This window comes from Somniosus microcephalus, chromosome 20 (genome assembly GCF_052327205.1).
Source record: "Somniosus microcephalus isolate GS21.2 chromosome 20, FLI_Smic_1.0, whole genome shotgun sequence".
NCBI lineage: Eukaryota > Metazoa > Chordata > Chondrichthyes > Squaliformes > Somniosidae > Somniosus > Somniosus microcephalus.
Genome location: NC_141006.1, coordinates 24,558,356 through 24,580,214, shown reverse-complemented (window position 1 = coordinate 24,580,214; position 21,859 = coordinate 24,558,356). Strand labels below are relative to the sequence as shown.

At 46.6% G+C, this 21,859-nt stretch overlaps 1 protein-coding gene across 1 annotated transcript in view; it reads right to left on the bottom strand.

The window, feature by feature from the left end:
- LOC147103094 (ephrin type-A receptor 7-like) overlaps positions 1–21,859 on the bottom strand; it is a 276,169-nt gene that overhangs the window by 243,666 nt on the left and 10,644 nt on the right. The window contains exon 3 of the mRNA XM_085963175.1: positions 17,248–17,583. Coding sequence (XP_085819301.1) covers positions 17,248–17,583 — 336 coding nt within the window. The remainder of the gene's footprint in view (positions 1–17,247; positions 17,584–21,859) is intronic.

Genomic DNA, 21,859 nt, shown 5'->3' with positions numbered 1-21,859 from the left:
TTCTTTGTTTTTACTTTTGAAAAGCATTGTTTGGCAAAGTGATTCTTTCCATTACATTTTGTGCAGATTTTCCCAAACGCTGGGCATTGTCTTGACTGGTGCTGGTAACCACAGCGTTTACAATTAAAAGTTCCATCCTCCGATTGCTTTGCATTTCTGTTCTGCCCACGTTTCTTCCCCTTGCAGAACACAGCACCAACAGCAGCACACTCATTACAGTCGCATTATTATTAATTTCACTGAAAGTCTTCGCGTGCTTCTGAGCTAGCTCACTGGCATGGCATATTTTCACAGCATCCTCCAATGTTAGTTCGGTTTCTCTCAACAAACGTTCCCTGACTTTTTTATCATGAATACCAAACACAATCTGGTCACGAATCATGGGTGATTTCAGTTCAGAGAAATTACATGTCTGTGCTTTCAGTTTCAGATCGGTCACAAAGCTATCAAAAGTCTCATTTTGCTGCTGTGTTCCTGAACGGAACACGTACCTCTCATAGGTCTCGTTCTTTTTGGGAGAACAATGTGTATCAAACTTCTTTAGCACATCGTCCATCTTTTCTCTGTCCTCCTCTTGATTAAATACAAATGTATTAAATACCTCTATCGCCTGCGGGCCTGCAACCGTGAGCAGTAACGCTATTTTCCTTGCATCTGGCATCGTACCGAACCCGATGGCAGCAATATAGAGTTTGAATTGTTGTTTGAAAGTCCGCCAATTGTAGTCGACATTCCCCGTGAGTTTCAAACCCTCCGGTGGCTTCAAATTCTCCATGTCATGTTTCACAATATTCAGAAGATATTACCACTTCTGGTACCATGTTATGTTCATAAATAAATAGACGTTTTCATTATGAACAGCTAGCTTGAGCTAGTCATTTATTCAGCCATGTGGACTAGTGTACAGGCATCCATCTTGACTACTGCCTTGTGGGTAGCCCCCTACTAAACATACAGCTCCACCTAGTGTACCATTCTAGAATGACATGTTACTGATCATTACAGAGGGGGAGACTGGGGAATGAGGAATGGGGAAGAGAGGGAGACTGGGGAATGTGGAAGAGAGGGAGACTGAGGAATGGGGAAGAGAGGGAGACTGGGGAATGGGGAAGAGAGGGAGACTGGGGAATGGGGAAGAGAGGGAGACTGGGGAATGGGGTGAGCCTGGGGCCCAACATTTCCAGCAGAGCCAGGAACAGCAGCATTTCTAACTAACTGAGGTGTTGAGATTTAGAGAGCTGATCTCTGTTCTGCCACTTTTTAATGCTCTACACATTGTTATTAACATCCCAGTCATGTAACTCACCAGATATCAATTTGCCTAAATAAACTGTCTGCTTGCAAAACATGGACTAAGTAAGCACAGAATTGCTAATTCTCAGGCAATGCCACGCCAGTCATCTCAAAGTGACCCCTACACCAACGCAATGTGTAGAATTTCATGCTGCACAAAAGATAATTTAAGCTGTGATGGAAAATGTTTAAATTCAATATTTTTAAAAAAGAAAACTAATTATTTCTACCCTTTTTAGGTGTCTTATTCCCAGGCCTGCACAGCATCAAAGGACCCTTCCTCAGACTTTTACTAACGTCAGGTTTCAACTGGCCAATTGGGAGGTCGAGCCCAGAGTGACTGATCTTGAGGCTACCATGAAATACCTTTCTGGGTCAGGTCGGCAAGCTTGACTTTCATCTCCCCGCAACTCAATGCCACCAAAAAAATTCTTTCTACTGAGCTCTTATTTCATGAAAAAGAAAAGAAATGAAAATGGGTCTGGGTAGTGCACTGTGTTAAAACAAAGTCTTTCCCCTCTGCAAACTAAACTCTTTTCTAGGTGAGGCTGGCTGTAAGGCTCCTAAGTAAAGAGAGTAGACAAGCTCAGCCTAGCGGGTGTGAGCCAATAGCACAATCTGCTTGCAACTTGGCTTGTATTGTCACTAAGTTGTCTACCCCAGATTGATGGATGGTAGGAAATCACTTGGGTGGATGTGCTCAGGTTGTGATTAATTTACACACTAAGATAGGGTAGAGACTTTACCCTTGTTCCAACCCACACTAATTGCAAAGATGCTAACCAGAAAATCCACAAAGAGGCAGCAAAAAAAATAAATCGAGTTTGAATGGTAGGCAAATGCCAGAAAAATTAAAGCAGATTTTCCTAACATTCTCGCCCTCTAAGCCAGGGACAAAACAAGTTTCATCCAAGGAGGAAACTCTGAGCACAAACTGTGCTCGAAGATGAGCACAAATATATCAAATCTGAACAAGGTCTCTACCTGAATGGGATACAAACCACTAAAGGAATGGCTCCATTTTTTAAAATTAGTTCCTGGGATTAGTTCCAAGGCCAGCATTTATTGCCCATCCCTAATTGCCCTCGAGAAGGTGGTGGTGGTGAGCCGCCTTCTTGAACCGCTGCAGTCCTTCACCATCACTTCAGGATTTCTCAACCCTGAAATGAGAAAGGGGCAAACAGACAGAGATATGCCTGGGTAAAGGGTTCCCTAATCCTCTCTCACCACTAACTGATTCTGAGGATGGAGGAGGAGGATTAGGGGCTTCAGTTGGAGACCACCCTATAACTGCTGTACCTTCCAGTATGATCTTATCACCAGCTTTATGAAGGGTGAATTAGATGAGCCATGATGCCTTGTGTGATCATCACTCTTATCTCTGGTTTCCTCCTTCTCCCCGTGATACACCCTTATTCATTCTTGGAATGCGGGCGCTGCGGCCAAGGCTGGAGTTTCGTTATTAAGGAATGCCGGTTTCCTTCCCGAAAGGCACGTGTGAACCAGTTGGGTTTCTACAACACCCAACAGCAGCATGGTCACTTTTACTGATACCAGCTTTTTATTTCCAGAGTACTAATTTTTTTTAACAGCTGAATTGAAATTCTCAAACTCATGTTCTCCAGATTATTAGTTTAAGCCTCTGCATTACTAGTCCAGCAATATAACCACTGCACTACTGTACCTGGGTATCAGCTTCTGCTTTCCCTGCAATGTAAGCTAGTAATGCGTAATTAAAAAAAATCAAATACTAAGAGACAGTGCCAGACACAGATATAAAGAAATAGAAATAAATTGCATTTATACAGCACCTTTGAAGACTACAGGATGTCCCAAAGCACTTTACAGTCAACAAAGTACTTCTGAAGTGTGGGAAACGTGGCAGCCACTTTGCACACAGCAAGGTCCCACAAACAGCAATGAGTTAATGACCAGATAATCTGTTTTAGCGATGTTGGTTGAGGGATAAATATTGGCCAGGACCCCGGGGTGAACTCCCCTGCTCTTCTTCGAAATACTGCCATGGGATCTTTTATGCCCACTTGAGGGGGCAGACCCTCAGTTTAACATCTCATCCAAAAGACGGCACCTCCAACAGTGTAGCACTCCCTCAGTACTGCACTGGGAGTGTCAGCTTAGATCATGTACTTAAGTCTCTAGAGTGGGATTCAAACCCACGACCTTCTAAATCAGAGGCAAGAGCGCTACCGCTGAGCCACAGCTGACACCAATATAGTTTTATTCAGGTCAGTTTGTTTCTGTATTCCTGGTTAGTCTGTTATTACTGTGGACTGACAGCATCACACACTAAGTGACAGCTGTAGGTACCACAATAGTTGCCTCCCCGTTGGAACGAGAGAGAGATAATTGGGCAGGAAGATCTTTTATGCACACACAAACATGCTTAACATCTTCTGGTGTTTGCTTGAAGTTTGTTCTACAGATATATGCACACGCATGCCTCTGTGTATTTGATTTGATTTAAGCTGCTTCACATGACTGCAGCAATGAAATTAAATTCTGCAATTATTACAGGTTTCTTTGTATCTGTGTTTTTTACATGCTGAATAAACACAACATGATTGCTAACTTCCTGCTGTCTTAATGTGCTGTGGGCTAGAAACTGGTTACCAACCGAATATGGGTGCACCCCAAAGAGGTCCGCCCGAGGACCTCCTGAAATTGGTTCAATAAAACGTGGCAAGCTGCCGAGGCCCTTCGCGGCTCCCCGCTCCAATCGGATAACGCAGGGATGGGTCACAGTGTGTACGGGCAGAATGTCCAGGTCAGGTTTAATTTGATTGATTGAGTTTGCACTGAAAGAGTATCGATGGATAAATCGGCATTACGAAGGGAGCAGTAACGCAGAGGGTTGTCTCCCGAACTGCGTGCGGTCCCTAGCCATATTTCATTACCGCTTGCAATCCCTGCTGAGCACACAAGCTCAATAAATATTAGTATTAAAAATATCAGTCGGGGGAGGGGGGGAGGAAATCAGAACATGCCTGGCTGTCAAAACATTTGTTACATAATTGAGGTTTTAACATTTCAATGACGTCCCTAGAACAAGTCGGTAAAGATGGTCCCCTCGGGCAATCTGCTGAGCTATTGAAGTGGTGGAAGTGACTTCAATAAATCTGCTAATTTGTTTCTGGCACTAGGAAATGACCCTGAAATCTGACGGATCATAAAAACCCAACTGGATTAACTAGCATCAGCCGTGGCTCAGTGGTGCTCAGTGACTCTCGCCTCGGAGTCGTAGGTTCAAGTCCCACTCCAGAGACTTGAGCACAAAAATCTAGGCTGCCACGCCACTGCAGTCCTGGCCAATATTTATCGCACAGCCAACATCACGAAAACAGATTATCTGGTCATTATCTTAATCTTGTTTGTGGGAGCTTGCTGTGTGCAAATTGGCTGCCGTGTTTCCCTACATTACAACAGTGCCTACTTTGAGAGATCTTGAGGCTGTGAAAGGCGCTATATAAATGCAAGCCCTTCTTCTAATGTACCTGATCTGGCCTGCACATGACTCCCATTCACAGTACAAATGGACTCAATGCTCTCAGGGGAACTAGAGATGGGTAATAAATATAGCTTTGTCAATGTCCTGAGCCCCACCTCATTTAAAAGCTTCTGAAATAACTGCCTCAAATTGGCGGAGGACCCAACGTAAAGGACCCATATTCCAGCCCACCATCCAACAGGCGGACAGCAAGACCAGGAAAATCCCAGCCACATTTTCATGGGGGACGGGACTGCTGCCAACGAACTTGAAGTACAGGAAACTTTCGTTTAACCAGAGGTTAAATGTCCAGAAAGCTCTATCCACCGGCAAAATTCAGGAGTCGGTTCAGATACGTTTTTTTACTTCACGTCGCTTTTTTTCTCCAGTTGTGGCGCTGCAAGGTCTAGCTGAAGCTGTTGCTTAGCTACAGAGACGCTTGCAAGCTACGCCGACTGTTTTGAAGCTGTTGCTAAGCAACAGGGTTTGTTGCTTCACACGGAGCTCAGAAGCTCCGTATGTTTTAACATTAGCGCTGGTTTCTCCGGCAGTTTTGATGGAATGGCAACAGCTCGGTCCCGTCAGTGCCGGATACCAGAAAGTTTCCTGTAGTTGCTCATGCGCAGTCTAAGTGGGTTTTTTTGGTTGTTTGTTTCGCGGCTCAGGGACTGTGGGGGAAGAAAAAAAACCCGGGGAGGGAGCGGGCTCCTTGAAAAAATGCAGGGGAGGGAGCGGGCTCTGGGGAAAAAAGCCAGGGAGGGAGTGGGCTCCTTGAAATAATACAGGGGAGGGAGCGAGCTCTGGGGAAAAAAAGCAGGGGAGGGAGCGGGCACGTGTGAAAAAACCCCACAAAAACATCATGCTTCCGGTTCCAGATTAATGCGCAGTACGCTTCTGCACAGCTTCCGGTCGTTGGCAGCAGTCACTCTGTTTCATTGCTGGTGGGGAGGGTGGGAGCGGGGCCTGGCTTCTTCTCGCTATTGTGTAGTTGTTGGAGGGCGAGGGTGATTCCCCCATTGGCTGTACTAATACATAGTGTAAGAGCCCCTAAAGTCAAAGTCTGGTGCATCCAAGATATAACAGAAACAGATCTCCCCCCAACCCCCCACCGCCCTAAAGGCCCCGATTTTAACTCCAGGCCTGAGTTAAAATTACAGTCAGGTCTTAATTGTGTGGGTGGGGCCGGCTTCTAACAAGATGTGTTTTTTTTAAACTAGCCCAGAAGATTGCGGAAACGCGATTTGGGCTGAACACAATCTGCGCTTAAAAGGCCGCAATCTTTTGCATTTGGTTGCCCAACCTCACGGAAACTCCTGCTCAAAGTGTTTTAAGGGACATGAATATTATTTTCTGCTGAAGGTATTTTGAATCTCCAGGTGCACAACTATCACATCACAAGAACATAATAAATAGGAGCAGGATTAGGCCATTTGGCCCTTCGAGCCTGCTCTGCCATTCAATAAGATCATGGCTGATCTTCTACCTCAACTCCACTTTCCTGCACGATCCCCATATCCCTTGATTCCATTAATATTCAAAAATCTATCGATCTCTGTCTTGAATATACTCAACAACTGAGCCTCCACAGCCCTCTGGGGTAGAGAATTCCAAAGATTCACCACCCTCTGAGTGAAGACATTTCTCCTCATCTCAGTCCTAAATGGCCGACCCCTTATTCTGAGACTGTGACCCCTGGTTCTAGACGCCCCAGCCAGGGGAAACATCCTCCCTGCATCTACCCTGTCAAGCCCTGTAAAAATTTTGTATGTTTCAATGAGATCACCTCTCATTCTTCTAAACTCCAGAGAATATAGGCCTAGTCTACTCAATCTGTCCTCAAAGGACAATCCCCCCATCCCACGAACCGGTGAACCTTAGTTGCACTCTCTCTGTGGCAAGTACATCCTTCCTTAGGTAAGGAGACCAAAACAGTACACAGTACTCCAGGTGTGGTCTCACCAGAGCCCTATATCATTGCAGTAAGACGTCTTTACTCTTATACTCAAATCCTGTTGGAATAAAGGCCAACATATTTGCTTTCCTAATTGCTTGCTGTACCTGCATCGTACATCTGGCCTCCCTGCTAAGATCCATCCTAAGGAACTGCCAAAGCCACGATTGCATTTGTCTCGTGCATGCGCAGAAGGACTTTTTTTTAAAATTCATTCATGGGATGTGGGCGTCGCTGGCAAGGCCAGCATTTATTGCCCAGCCCTAATTGCCCTTGAGAAGGTGGTGGTGAGCCGACTTTTTGAACCGCTGCAGTCCGTGTGGGGAAGGTACTCCCACAGTGCTGTTGAGGAGGGAGCGATGCTCCCTTTAAGCTGCGTGGCCCCGCCTCCTGCGCAGCTGCGGCGCCAGCTTTTCAATAGGAAAAAACGCCCGCATGCGGTATTTTGAACGGGCCGTGCATCCCCCAAAAAATTAACAGGAACATTGGTAGGGAGTTCCGGGTTTTTGACCCAGCGACAATGAAGGAACGGCGATATATTTCCAAGTTAGGATGGTGTGTGACTTGGAGGGGAGCTTGCATTGGGAAACCTAGTTACAGACAGTAATTATTTTTTTAACAATGTAACAGAAGAGGGTTCATAGCCTACGTTGTTTCGGAATTAGTTAGCAATGATTGTAGTCTGTAAGTGGGGAAAACTGGTTTCCTACTCAATCAAACCAGTGTTTATTAGCAGTGATAGATGAATAGCTTAAGCTTTTCAATGGTGACAGGCTACTGTTTCAGCTCTGGTAAGCAACACAGCGCCCGTATGTCTGATAAGGATAATACCTATTTCAATATATAGAGGAAACAAAGGCTTGGGAGAAGGTGCTCCGTGGGACTGCTTCTGCAGCTTAAATTGTCACAGTTTTGATTATAGCCTAATTCAGATCGACACTAGCTCCTGGGATTAGACCAAAGGCTATTTTTTTAGTCTGAAGCACGACAAAAGCACCGATTGAAAAAAAAAAGATTGCATATAACCACTAATGCCCGCTTTCAGCTGATCAGAAAGCTCTTTCATTTTGTTTCCACAGCAATGCATGTCAAAGTCCTGTTGGCCCTCGGAACATACTGCTCGCTGGATAAAAATCAGTCCATTCATAGCGAGGACACTGTAATGTATAATGGATGCTTAACCACCTGGCAGCACAAAACCTTTTCTTTAATTAGTTTCAGCCGCGTTTTATGTAATCACACTGACTCACACCAATAGCCTACTATCAAACCGAGATATATGGAAGTCTTGAACAATGCACAGAGGCCCTCACCCTGCCTTAGGAACTTGCAGGATCTGAACTTATTTAACAAAAAGCTCGAATCAAATATTTTCAAATCATTTAAAACCAAAAGCTCAATTTTCAAAAAGTTCCTAAGGTTCCAAAGTCCTTTTTGTCAGACAAACAATGACGGACAGGCAGAGCCGCTCTGGTCTATCCAGCCTGCCCACACAACTGCAATGCCTTGAGCACCACAATACAGACACTTACCACTCCACCTGAAAACCATGTGATCACCTGGGAGAGGCGGAAAACCAGATAAAAACCCAGGCCAATCGGGGATAAAAATCAGGAAAATTCCTCTCCGGCCTCTGATTCCCCGAGTGATAAATAGACTCTGCAGCATTTTATACCTATGTTTTTTTTTGGTATTTTTTTCTCTGCACGCGATAAGGATTGGCTGGGAAAGGGATGTGTCCGTTGCCGCCACTTGAATTTTAGTCCCAGTGCAGAATTGAAAAGGAAGGAAGGAATAACTTGCATTTCTATAGCGCCGTTCACAACCTTAGGACGTCCCAAAGCGCTTCACAACCAATGAAGTACTTTTGAAGTGTGGTCACTGTTGTAATGTAGGGAAACGCATCAGTCAATTTGCGCAAAGCAAGCTCCCACAAACAGCAATGAGATAAATGACTGGAGTATCTGTTTTAGTAATGTTGGTCAAGTGATAAACATTGACCAGTACACCAGGGGAGAACTCTACTGCTCTTCTTCGAATTAGTGCCATGGGATCTTTTACGTCCACCTGAGATGGCAGACGGGGCCTCGGTTTAACGTCTCATCCGAAAGACGTCACCTCTGACGGTGCAGCACTCCCTCAGTAATGCACTGGAGTGACAGCCTGGACTATATGCTCAAGTCTCTGGACAAAGAGTGGAACCTATTAAATCCGTGTGTTAATGGAGACACAGAATGCAGGAGTTGGCTTAACAAGTCTTTACTGAATGGAGACAATCTGGAAACTGAAACTACAGAAGCCTGCTAGGGCCTTTTATACAGGGGTGGTCACTGCCGGTACTGCAGTCTGAGACCAGTTATTCCCTTAAAGGGACATACACAACAATTCCTCCCCTTTTAGATAAACAGTACATAACATTCATTTAACAACTAAATAATAACTAATTACAATTATGGTTGCTAGATACATTAGTTGAAGTTAAGCAATTATAAGTTCAGTCTTTGAGGAGGCTTCCTGATTCTGTCAGGATAATGCCTCTTTGGGATATCAGGTTCTTCTGGCAAGGTTGAGTCGGGATCAATGTCGTTGTTTGGTTCGTCTGCTTCCAATATCACCGATTCTGCGGTCGATGCAATTGGTACTTCGGTTTCATTGCCAGGTGTATCAGATCGTGGTGTGGAGTTGAGGTTTTCCAGTGACTCTAGAATCTGGTCAGCATGGCGACTTACAATGCTCTCTCCAACGTCCACGGTATACATTAGAGGTCCTTGCCGTGTACAGATCGTTCCTGGCTGCCATTTCTCTGTGCGGTAGTCCCGGGACAAAACTGGTTGACCTATCTTAAAACTCCTGGTCGGCCTTTCATTCATATTCTGAAACTGCCTGTTCTCCACATCTCTTCTGACGTTTGGCTTAACCAAATCCAAGTGGCATCGTAGTCTTCGATTGAAGAACATCATGGCTGGAGTTTGGTTGGTAACCACATGTGTCGCATTCCGGTAGGCAAACAAGAAGTTATCCACCTTGTGTTGTAGGGGTATATCTTCATTACACATTGCCTTGATAGCCTTCTTGAATGTTTGAACAAACCTCTCGGCCAATCCATTAGTGGCTGGATGATATGGGGCGGATGTGTAATGCTTAACACCATTGTTCTTTAAGAACCTCCGGAACTCTTCAGACACAAACTGTGGTCCATTGTCAGAGCAAATCTGTTCAGGCAGCCCATTCCTGGCGAATATGGTTCGTAAGACTGTGATAGTTTTTTCTGTGCTGGTTGAGGACATTTTTATTACCTCTGGCCACTTTGAATGTGCATCCACCGCAATTAAAAACATCAAGTCCATAAAGGGACCAGCAAAATCAATGTGCACCCTTTGCCATGGAGATGAGGACCACTCCCATGGATGTAGAGGGGCTTGTGGTGGGGCGTTTTGGACCTTCTGGCATCCTGTACAGCTCTTGGTCATCTCTTCGATTTCTCTATCGATTCCCGGCCACTACACAAACGCTCTGGCTAAGTTCTTCATTTTTACCCCTCCCAGATGACCCTCATGAAGCTCATTGAGCACTCTATCCTTCAATTTGGGTGGAATTACTACTCTGGATCCACACATCAAGGTTCCTCTGCACACTGACAGCTGTTCTCTTCTCGGCGAGAATGCTGGCAGCAGTGGTTCGCCATGTGCTGGCCATCCCTTCACCGTTAAATCATAGACCCAGGAGAGTGTCGGGTCATTTCGTGTTTCATTTTCTATGTTTGCATTCGTCACAGGGAGACATTCGACAATAGTCGAGTGGAATAACTCCACTGGATGCACTGCCAGTTCTTCTTCCACCGTCGGCAATGGTAGGCGCGACAATCCATCAGCATTCCCATGCTGTTTAGTTCCTTTGTACTCGATGTCATATTGGTGTGCCCCTAGGAAAAGGGGCCACCTCTGTAGCCGTTGTGCCGTCATTATCGGTACGCCCTTCTGAGGGTTGAAAATGGAGACGAGAGGTTGATAATCAGTTAGTAGAGTAAATTTCTGACCGTGCAGGTAGTGATTGAACTTCTTCACCACCCACACCAGGCTGAGGGCCTCTCTGTCAATCTGGGCGTAGTTACGCTCGGCTGAAGTTAACGAGCGTGACGCAAAAGCTATCGGCCTCTCAGAACCATCAAGGAATTTATGTGACAGTACCGCCCCAACGCCGTAGGGAGACGCATCACACGCCAGTCTTATCGGTAGTGATGGGTTGTAGTGAGCCAATACTTTTCTTGAAGTGATTAGGTCCTTACTCTTCTGAAAGGCCCGTTTACATTCATCGCTCCATTTCCATGCTACTCCCGTTCATAGTAGGGCATTCAGTAGATGCAGAATTGTGGACAAATTCGGCAAAAACTTATGGTAGTAATTCACCAATCCGAGGAATGACCTCAGTTGCAACACATTTGCAGGCGCTGGAGCCTTAACTACCGCTTCAATTTTGTCAGGGGACTTATGCAACCCCTCTTCATCAATCACGTGGCCACAATATGAGATCTGTTTCTTAAAAAGCTCGCACTTCGGGCAATTGGCTCGTAGCCCATGTTCACGTAGTCTAGTGAGCACCTGCTCTAGGTTGGCAAGGTGTTCACTGTCATCTTCACCTGTCACTAGGATGTCGTTCAAGTAACACTGAGTCCTCGGAATCCCTTGCAGGACTTGTTCCATCGCTCTTTGCCATATCGCCGGAGCTGATGCTACTCCGAATACCATTCGATTATACTGGTAAAGACCTTTGTGAGTGTTTATCGTGAGATACTTCCTAGAGGATTCTTCAACCTCCATCTGCAAATATGCTTGTGCTAGGTCAATTTATGTAAAACGCTTCCCTCCAGATAGTGAGGCGAAGATATCTTCTATCCTTGGAAGAGGATATTGTACTGTGTGAAGGACTGGGTTCACTGTCACCTTGAAGTCCCCACAGATGCGAACCTTCCTTGGCTCCTCAGACTTATTGTTTAACGTTTTCTTCATGACAGGAACGATGGGTGTCGCCCACTCGCTCCAGTCTACCATAGATAACACGCCTGCATTCTCCAGATTCTCCAGCTCTGCCTCAACGGCTGGGCGAATTGCATATGGTACCGGTCTTGCTTTGAAAAACTTGGGAATTGCATTCTCCTCTATTTTTATCAAGGCGGTTACGCCTTTAAGAATGCCCAGTTCTTGTTGAAATACCTCTTTGGCGTCAGCTAAGATTGTTGACAATCGTCCAGGAGTGACGTCGTCATCCTTTTTACCAGCCACCGTCAGTGCCTGAATGGAGTGCCAGTCTAAACTTATTTTTCTGATCCATTCACGTCCCAGTAACGGTGGTCCACCATCTTGCAGAATGTAGAGATACAATTTCCGTATTTTCTTGCCGTTGTATTCGACAGGCACCCTTATTTTTCCTCTGGGGTATACTTTTTGCCCCGTATACATCCTCAAGACAATGGATGTCTCTCTCAAGGGTATGTGTGAGAATAGCCGCTCGTAATCTCGTCGATTCATGATGGTTAGAGCTGATCCTGTATCCAATTCCATTTTGACTTGGGACCCTGCTATTGTGAGGGTGACCCAAATGGTTTGGTGATCCTCTTTTGTGATTACGTTGTGAAGTTTGAGACAGCTTAATCTCTTGTTCCCGGATTCACTATCGCTCATCTGGTCTTCGGAACTCCTGTCCGTCATCTTTTGTACTTTCCTGTACGGTTCCTTAGTAGCCTTTTTATTGTCATTGGTCTTCTTCTCAGACCTGCAAACTCGTGCAATGTGTCCCATCTTTCCGTATTGCCTGCATATTTTGTCCTTGGACCAGCAGTCCTTCTGGTCATGGTTTCTTCTGCTGCAGCGATAACATTTTGCAAATCCCCGTGTCATTTCGTGGGTGCCGTATTCCTGTGGCTTTTGTTGTATTTCCGCAGCTCCCCTTGCTGCTGCTTTGTACGATACTGCCACGCTGAAAGCCTTATCTAGCGTCAGCTCTTTCTCTGAGAGTAACCTCTTCTGGGTTCCTTCACTCAGGAGTCCACAGACAAATTTGTCCCATAAGGTATCTGCCAGTCCTGCTCCGAACTGGCAGTGCTTTGATAGCTTGCATAGTTCCGTAAGGTAATCAGCATTGCTCTCATTTTTATACTGATTTCTCCTGTGGAATTTAAATCTTTCTGCTATCAGCAGTGGTGTAGGATTTAGGTGTTCCTGTAGGATAGCAACAATTTTGTTAAAACTCTTCGCCTTCGGTTTGGCTGGAGTAATCAGGTCCCGCAATAGGCCGTACGTTCTTGCGCCCATTAAATTTAGCGATACCGATGCCTTTTTCTCCTCGGCTATTTCGTTTGCCTCGCAATATACCTCGACTCTTTCCACATACGTGGTCCAGTCATCTATTGCATTATCAAAGGCAGTGATATTGCCAGTCTTTGGCATCTTGAAAATCTAAGATGGCATCTCCTGCGCTTTTCCTTCGTCCCCGATGGATCAAAATGGCACCTCCCGCGCTTTTCCTTCTTCCCCGCCGAGTTAAGATGGCGCCTCCCGCGCTTTCCCGCTGCTGTCAACGCCGCTCTCCGCAGTATTTTTATTTTTAACTGTTCCCGTCGTGGAGCGGACCCTCTGGGACACTTCCCTCCCTCTTCTTAGGTCCGAACGCTGCCCGGCTGTGAAGCACCGGCCACGCCCTGTGTGCTCCACCCTCTCTCTCTCTCTTTGCTTCCCGACTCGCTGCCCGGCCCTGTTGCAGAGCCACCCGATCGAGCTCTAGCCCGCCGCAGCCCAGGAACGATCAGTGCACTACCTGCCACCAGCCCGATTAGCTGGGAAACCACAGACTGGGGAACCAAGCCTGGCTCTCGACAGTCTCTCCTGCAAGTTTTCAATCCAATGATTTGGAGGGTGGTTGCCCACGGTCAACGCCCGTTTCTCGAGTTTCTTTGGATTATATTTTTTTCTTTCTTCTGGCTTCGACCTTCAATAACGTCGTCTGAGGTGCTGCCGAGTTGCAGGTAAGTTTGTTTCTTACTCGTCGCCAGTATTAAATCCGTGTGTTAATGGAGACACGGAATGCAGGAGTTGGTTTAACAAGTCTTTCCTGAATGGAGACAATCTGGAAACTGAAACTACAGAAGCCTGCTAGGGCCTTTTATACAGGGGTGGTCACTGCCGGTACTGCAGTCTGAGACCAGTTATTCCCTTAAAGGGACATACACAACAGAACCTATTTCTCTTGTTCACCCCTTTTTGCTTTTCATTTTCAAGGGGGTCCCTTATTTCTTTGTTTCTCTCAATTGTCCCCTTTTACCCCCTTCTGTTAGGTGCCTCCTTTAAAAGTTTACTTCAATCTTTTTGTCCCCTTTGATTGCTAAGTTGTTTCTCCATCTCAATAAACTGACTTGTTTTATCCAACTATGACCAGAATTCCCCATGAACTTGATTTCTCCTTCAAACTTTGCTTCCACCTCTGCTGTACTTTATAATCCTCTTTAGGACAAAGATCACCTTGGAAGTCCTCCTCCCCTCTTTAAATTGCCTCGGTCCATTGAAGCTCCACACTGTTTGGGAAGCTCAGAATGAAGCTCTCCGAGTAGCAAGCTCTTTCCCCAATTTCATTACTGAAGTGGTGATTTGGATGACTTCCAATATGCTTCTGGTGATTAATCTTCGTCCGTCCACCTTGATGTTCGCGGATTCTTGTCAATTTCATTAGGATACCAGGGATCCACATCCCTCGTACCAACTTAACAAATCATCTCTGTACCCACTCCACGGCCTCCTCACCCTTCCTAAAGTAGACCACTCAAAACTGGACACAACATTTGAACTTGTAGCCTAACTGATAGTCTGTATTGGTCCAGCATTAACTTCTTTAATAGAATTACACAGAAATTACAGCACAGAAACAGGCCATTCAACCCAACAGGTCCATGCCGGTGTTTATGCTCCACACGAGCCTTCTCTCACCCTACTTCATCTAACGCTATCAGCATATCTTTTGCGTTCTAATCTCTTATGAAACTTAGGATTCCATGGCCTACAAACTAGCACCCGGGCGCAGCGCCGCCAACACCTCCCGCTAAATTCAGCGGGAGGTTCGCGGCAGCAGTAACCGTTAGCGCCCCACAGTGCTGCGCCACCGGCGATGACTGCATCGCTGTGCGCAGCACCTGGCTCACGATCTTCAGCAGCACCCCCTGATTTACTGCCAGACGCTATGCCCGACGGGGTCAGGGGGGCCTACCTGCGGCCGCGCTAATTAAAGGCGAGGTGCCGGGCGGCCATTTTTGTTGCTGGCCACCTGCCAGCACATAGAAACATAGAAGATAGGAGCAGGAGTAGGCCATTCGGCCCTTCGAGCCTGCTCCGCCATTCAACGAGATCATGGCTGATCATCCAAACCCTAGCACCCGGTCCCTACACCGACAGCCATCCCACCCAAGCCCTATCCCCGTAACCCCGTAACCCCACGTATTTAATCCCCCCTAACACTAAGGGCCAATTTTTATCATGGCCAATCAACCTAACCCGCACATCTTTGGACTGTGGGAGGAAACCGGAGCACCCGGAGGAAACCCACGCAAACACGGGGAGAATGTGCAAACTCCACACAGACAGTCACCCGAGGCTGGATTTGAACCTGGGTCTCTGGCGCTGTGAGGCAACAGTGATAACCACTATGCCCCCGTTGCCGTCCCTGGCCTCCTGACCTGCCCCCCCGCAGAGTGCCGGCTACACTCCGTGAGCCTGGCACTTCTCTTGAGCGCTGGGCTCTTTTGCCGGCACTCTAAACCCCGGTGGCCCAGCTGGGCCCCGGATCGCGCTGCGCAAGGCTCCTCCCCTTTAAGAAGGGGCGGAAGGCTTGCAGTAGTGCCGCGATATTCACTCGCAGTGCCGTAAGAGGGAGGTGGGGTGCTTCCAATAGCACCCTGCTTCCCTCTTGGGGCGCTACCGATGAATTTCGGCTGCGGGGGGTGCTAATTTTTTCGGGGCGCTAAAAGTACTGTCCTGGCGAAGTTGGCGCCCCAAAGGGGGCGCGACTCAATTTTCCCCCGAATATTCCTTCACACTTACAGCATTGCACATCTAAACCCCTAAATGTTTCTGCTCTTCTACTCCTTTTAAAGATTTCCATTTCAAATTTCTCTGCATTAAATTTCATCTGACATCGATCTGCACAAATTACCAACCACTCTATATTCCTCACTAATTCGAATACTTGAGTATGTATAGCCTTCTGCAGACCATTCTCAAAAACCATTTACTGTAAAAGCAATATATTTGGAGGATAAATCTACAATCTAAAATCACACTGGTGCAGTTGCAACAACTAACATTTCCCCAGCTTGCACCTGGTTACAGTCAAGCCATACGTTGCAAATCTACAATGATCCCAGTTTCTGCTTTGCGCTGGACTCCCACCCATCGCTCTGACCCCACCGTGACCCCGACTCGTTTTCCTGGGTCAGGGTGCACTATTTACGCAGTCACCAAGAGGGGGACCATCTCTGCTGCATCAGAACACTCGCTGCGGCACTGGGAGAATCAGGAGCCACAATTAAAGGGGAAGACACACCCCGAAGAATACATCACATTTTTTTAAATTAAAAGGCCTCGAATTTGGACACGGGCCTCCAACAAGTGAGGTTTACCGGGTCATTATGGAGAAGGGGGGGGGGCCACGACTGGTGCTCTCCCTCTGACCAACAAAGTACGGCCTTGTCGCTCCCTCCACCAAGGCTCCTGGCTATACCTGGGTACGACGGGGGCATGGGTGGAACGCAGGGAAATTGAGCAGCTTGCCAGACGCCACCTCCCTGCCATCATTTACAGGCAGTGGGCAGCCCGATTCAGGGCAGGATAACAAGAAGGAGTCCAGCGCAAAGCCTCCCAGAATCGCTACAGCCATGCCTTACGGTGCAGAATGAGCCATCACATCACAAAAGACTGAAGAACACACGGGTGATCATTACTGGTCATACGTACCTTACCTAAAGCATGAACCGCCAACCAAGGGAAGCAGGTCTTCATGTTGCTCAGTAAACCTCCCTTTCCTGCTTGGGTCACAGCACATCTCATTAGACAACTTCTGAGTAACACCCTACAGTCAACTATAAGAAGCTACTGGTCATAATAAGAGCGGATACCTTTTAAACTCAAGAAATAACTGGAATGTTCACCTGTAGCACATTCCACAAGCACGTTTTTTCTTTAGCGACCACGATAGATCCTGGTACTGCGAGGGCTACAATAGGTGCACGGTGGGATTGTCTAGCTGCTTGGAATCCTGGTTCTAAAATGGCTGCCCTAGCAACATTAGGCGACAATGACCCAATCTTTTAAAATAATCAGTGCAAGAGAGATGATTGTTCGGTTAGAGTACGGACATCAAATCATTTAACGTTTTAGTGCTTACAATCAATGAAAGAATCCCAATTATACTTCTTAAGGAAACATTTTTCAATTGATAATCAGAAACCATTGGCACTCACCTCCTTGGCTTATGATCACAGTGATCTCCACGTACATCCGCGGAGAGTGACTCAGGTCCGACACTCCGTTCACGGCCTCCACCCTGAAGGTGTAGTTGACGTACGGCAACAGGTTAACCACAGTGACGGCCGTATCGACCAATCCCAGCTGCTGGGGGACAAATCCAACGCGGCTGTCGCAGGGCCCGCATGTCTGCAGCGTCACCACACACCTGCTGCACAGAGCGTTGTACATGACATCGGTCCGGCCCCCACTGTCCTCGGGGGGATTCCAGTACAAGACCACCGCCGACTGCCTGGTGCTGTAACCGAGAGCTTGCGGAGCGGTAGGGGGTTCTGTGGGGAGGAACGAAACAGAGCAACAGCGTCAAGTGCAGGAGTGCAAAATGGTTCTCTCTCTATTGCACTTGCTGTCTTGGCAATTCAGTCGACGCTCACTATGCATTTGATACTCAGCTCCCCTTATTTTCATTGATTGTTTAACCCACTGCAGGTTAAAGAGCAAGGTGTAAAACCAATGCGACGAGATGTGCCGTCAATCTCAAATTCTTAACCAGGAGAAGTCACTATTTCCACAGAAAGGAAGTTGATAATCTAACTGTTGAAACAGCTTGTACATTTGTAATGTCAAAAACCTAAGAGACATCAAATCGAAGTGCATGATTTTAAAATGGAGATAGCTGGTTCCCAAAGCGAGAGGTTTCCACTGAAATTCAGTTGTGCTGCGGGACAAGAATTGTACTTTGCTTGTGGCTCCTTGTGTTATGCGTTACGTATTTCACTAATGAGAGGGGAAAAAAAGTGTATTTCAGATTGAGGTCCCTTGAGGCAAGTGGTTGTCCTACTTTCTATTTGCAGACATTTTCACTGCCATTAGGAAAGAAAAAAAGCTATGTTCCACACTTCAATAGCCCATCGGGAAAACGTACCCGAACGAGGCAAGGCTCAGGAAAAGAGGGGATTCTTTTGAAATTTTGATCTGCAGGGCAAGTCAACCCTTCGCATCTCTCACACATAGGGGTTGCCAACCCTCCAGACTTGCCCTGGAGTTTCCAGGAATTGAAGACCGATCTCCAGGACACTGCTGTGAGCATAGGGGCCGTAAAAATTGTTTTGGTTTTAAACATTTCCTTCTTAAGCATTTTTATTAGTTAAAAAAAATATTGGACATGGGGGGGGTGGGGAAGGCTGTTTAAGAGCGTAAGAAATAGGAGCAGGAGGAGTAGGCCATTTGGCCCCTCGAGTCTGCTCCGCCATTCAATAAGATCATGGCTGATCATCTACCTCAACTCCACTTTCCTACACTATCCCCATATCCCTTGATTCCCTTAATATCCAAAAATCTATCGATCTCTGCCTTGAATATACTCAACGACTGAGCCTCCACAGCCCTCTGGGGTAGAGAATTCCAAAGATTCACCACCCTCTGAGTGAAGAAATTTCTCCTCATCTCAGTCCTAAATGGCCGACCCCTTATTCTGAGACTGTGACCCCTGGTTCTAGACTCACCGGCCAGATGAAACATCCTCCCTGCATCTACCCTGTCAAGCCCTGTAAGAATTTTGTATGTTTCAATGAGATCACCTCTCATTCTTCTAAACTCTAGAGAATATAAGCCTAGTCTACTCAATCTCTCCTCATAGGACAATCCCCCCCCATCCCAGGAATCAGTCTGGTGAACCTTCGTTGCACTCCCTCTATGGCAAGTATATCCTTCCTTAGGTAAGGAGACCAAAACTGTACACAATACTCCAGGTGTGGTCTCACCAGGGCCCTATATAATTGCAGTTTGACTGACAGTGAAGAATCAACCAATCGGGTATTGAAGAGTCTGTTGGTTTTCCGATTGGCGTGGGAAGGTGATGCGCCAGGAGGGTGGACATGTTGGGAGGCCGGGTTTGCGGGGGGGGGGGGGGTGCAGGCATGTGTGGGCAGGACAGTTTGGAGGCGGAGGTCATACGATGACACCTCCAAGAATACGTCCAACCAGAGTTGGCAGCCCGACTCTCTCAAGCCTCACGGCAATGAATCTGGCAGAGGCCTGCGAGTAGTTTATTCACCTCTCCGACCTCTGGAAGGGGCATGTGGGAGAGGGGTAAGAGTGGGCGACAGAGATACTGAAGACCTAGGAGGAGGAAAGAAAAATATATGTAGATGATCAAAGCTGTCTTAGCTTTTAATAATTATTTAGTAAATGTAGAACTGGCGTGACTTGGGTTAAATCGCAGACCATGATGCGGGAACTGAACGTATACGGGCACTGCACAGCGGGCAGTGGAGTACAAATCTGTTTCTGATGGGCTGGAAATTACTGGTGAATTGTATAACTCGGTGCACAGACGGATGCTGCTTTTCAATTTTAATACTGAAAATTGATTTCTCAAAATAGCTGGATTAGATTTAAATTAATTCAGCTCCATTACAGCAAAGAGGGATGAATATCCTCAGCAGTTTCACTGGATTCCTGCTGTCACTCGGGTAGAAATCCAGTAGAACCGTTCACAGAATCATACAGCAGAGAAGGAGACCATTCAGCCCATCGTGCCGGCTCTTTGGTAGAGCTACCCAATTAGTCCCATTCCCCAGCTCTTTCACCATAGCCCTGTAAATTTTTCCTTTTCAAGTATATATCCACCTCCCTTGTGAAAGTTACAATTGAATCTGCTTCCACCACCCTTTCAGCCAGTGCATTCCAGATCATAACAACTCGCTGTGTAAAAATAATTCTCTTCATCGACCCTCTGATTCTTTTGCCAACTATCTTAAATCTGTATCCTCTGGTTACTGATCCTCCTCTCAATGGAAACAATTTCTCCTTATTTACTCTATCAAAACTTCTCATGTTTTTGAACACCTCTATTAAATCTCCCCTTAACCTTCAATGCTCTAAGGAGAACAATCCCAGCAACTCTAGTTTCTCCCCATAACTGAAGTCCTTCATCAGAAATAGGTTGGGCCAACACATGGCAGGTGCTGACCTTAATTGTGAAATATTGGTTGGCTTTGTAAGCTTAAAACCCTTAGCCATGTCAGGGGGTGAGAATTCCCTACGTTTCTCATGCCTGCTTTACTGGTAGGTAAGGGATCTAACGGAGCACTGGAGGCCAGTACTCTCGAGGCTAACTGGCCCTCAGAAGGGCAGAGCTGGGCACCATCAAGAGAGCCAGGACAGGGAAGCAGCACCCAAGAGCATGTTTTTTTAAAAAGATTGAACCCCCTTACATAGGGGGTCAAGGAGTGGACTGCTTGGGGTCTCAGAGTTGGCTGGGGGGGGCGGGCTGAGCACCCAGGGCTGGTCAGACAACAGAGATTCTGGCAGCATGAGGCAGGACAAAGCAAAGAAGCACCCACAGTTGCACAAGTGTCCCCCAACACCGTGCAAATGAGGTGCCCCTACTGACCCTGCAAACTCTGGCACGGATCTCGCTGCCGAGACTGCAGGTACAGATATTTGGTGAAAGAGCAGGGGACTAATTGGATAGCTCTTTCAAAGAGCCGGCATGGGCACGATGGGCCAAATGGCCTCCTTCTGTGCTGTATGATTCTATGAATGGTTCCACTGGATTCCTACCAGAGTGATAGCAGGAATTCCGTCTTTTTTTTAAATTTGTTTTTGATGAAATTCATGTGACTGTGGAGGCGGAGTCATTGAATATACTCAAGGTGGAGATGGACAGATTTTTGAAAAACAGGGGAGTCAAGGGTTATGGGGAGCGGGCAGGGAAGTGGAGTGGAGGCCAAGATCAGATCAGCCATGATCTTATTGAATGGAGGAGCAGGCTCAAGGGGCCGAATGGTCTACTCCTGCTCCTATTTCTTATGTTCTTATGGGTCTAGAGGAGGTGTAAATGGGAATGGCAGAATCATCAACAGCTACCGTCCAAAAATATGGGGGCGGAGATTATGATCTGAAATTGTTGAGTCCGGAAGGCTGTAAAGTGCCTAATCGAAAGATGAGGTGCTGTTCCTCAAAGTTTATGTTGAGCTTCATTGGAACAGTGTAGGAGGCCGAGGAGAGAGTCAGAGTGGGAGCGAAGCAGAGATTACACACTATCCAGTCTCGTATACATGACAGTCTGTGGACATTAAACAAACATTTGTATCCAGAATGGGGAAGAGAATAATCAAACCACATTGTATGATTTGCTGACACGATGTAGATCATTGACATGTGGCAGTCCAGTTAATATTTTATTTAAAGTCCTGCTGATTAAATTAAATAAAATCTATTGCAGTTTGTAGTGATTAATATTTGTTCTTGATTGTAAACAGCTACAATGGAAGGAAGTGAAATATTTATACACGCAATGAATATTTTACTCTTCTCTGCAATTTTGGCTCTTAATCCTAAGTCAACATTGTAGAGGTCAACTGATTTTCCAACAGTAAATCCCGCTGAGCTTTACAGTGTGTAATATACACACCACACTCGGGGGCGATTTGCAGCACTGACTGTTATGGCACATGTATCTGCATTAGCAACCAGCTGAGTGGCACATCTACCCAGGACTGTGTCCCTCAGTCAACCCTCCGTCCCCGATTCCTGCACACAGCCTCCTCATTCATACGTTACAGCCTCATTAGCTAACTAGCACAGCAGAGGAGGTACGCA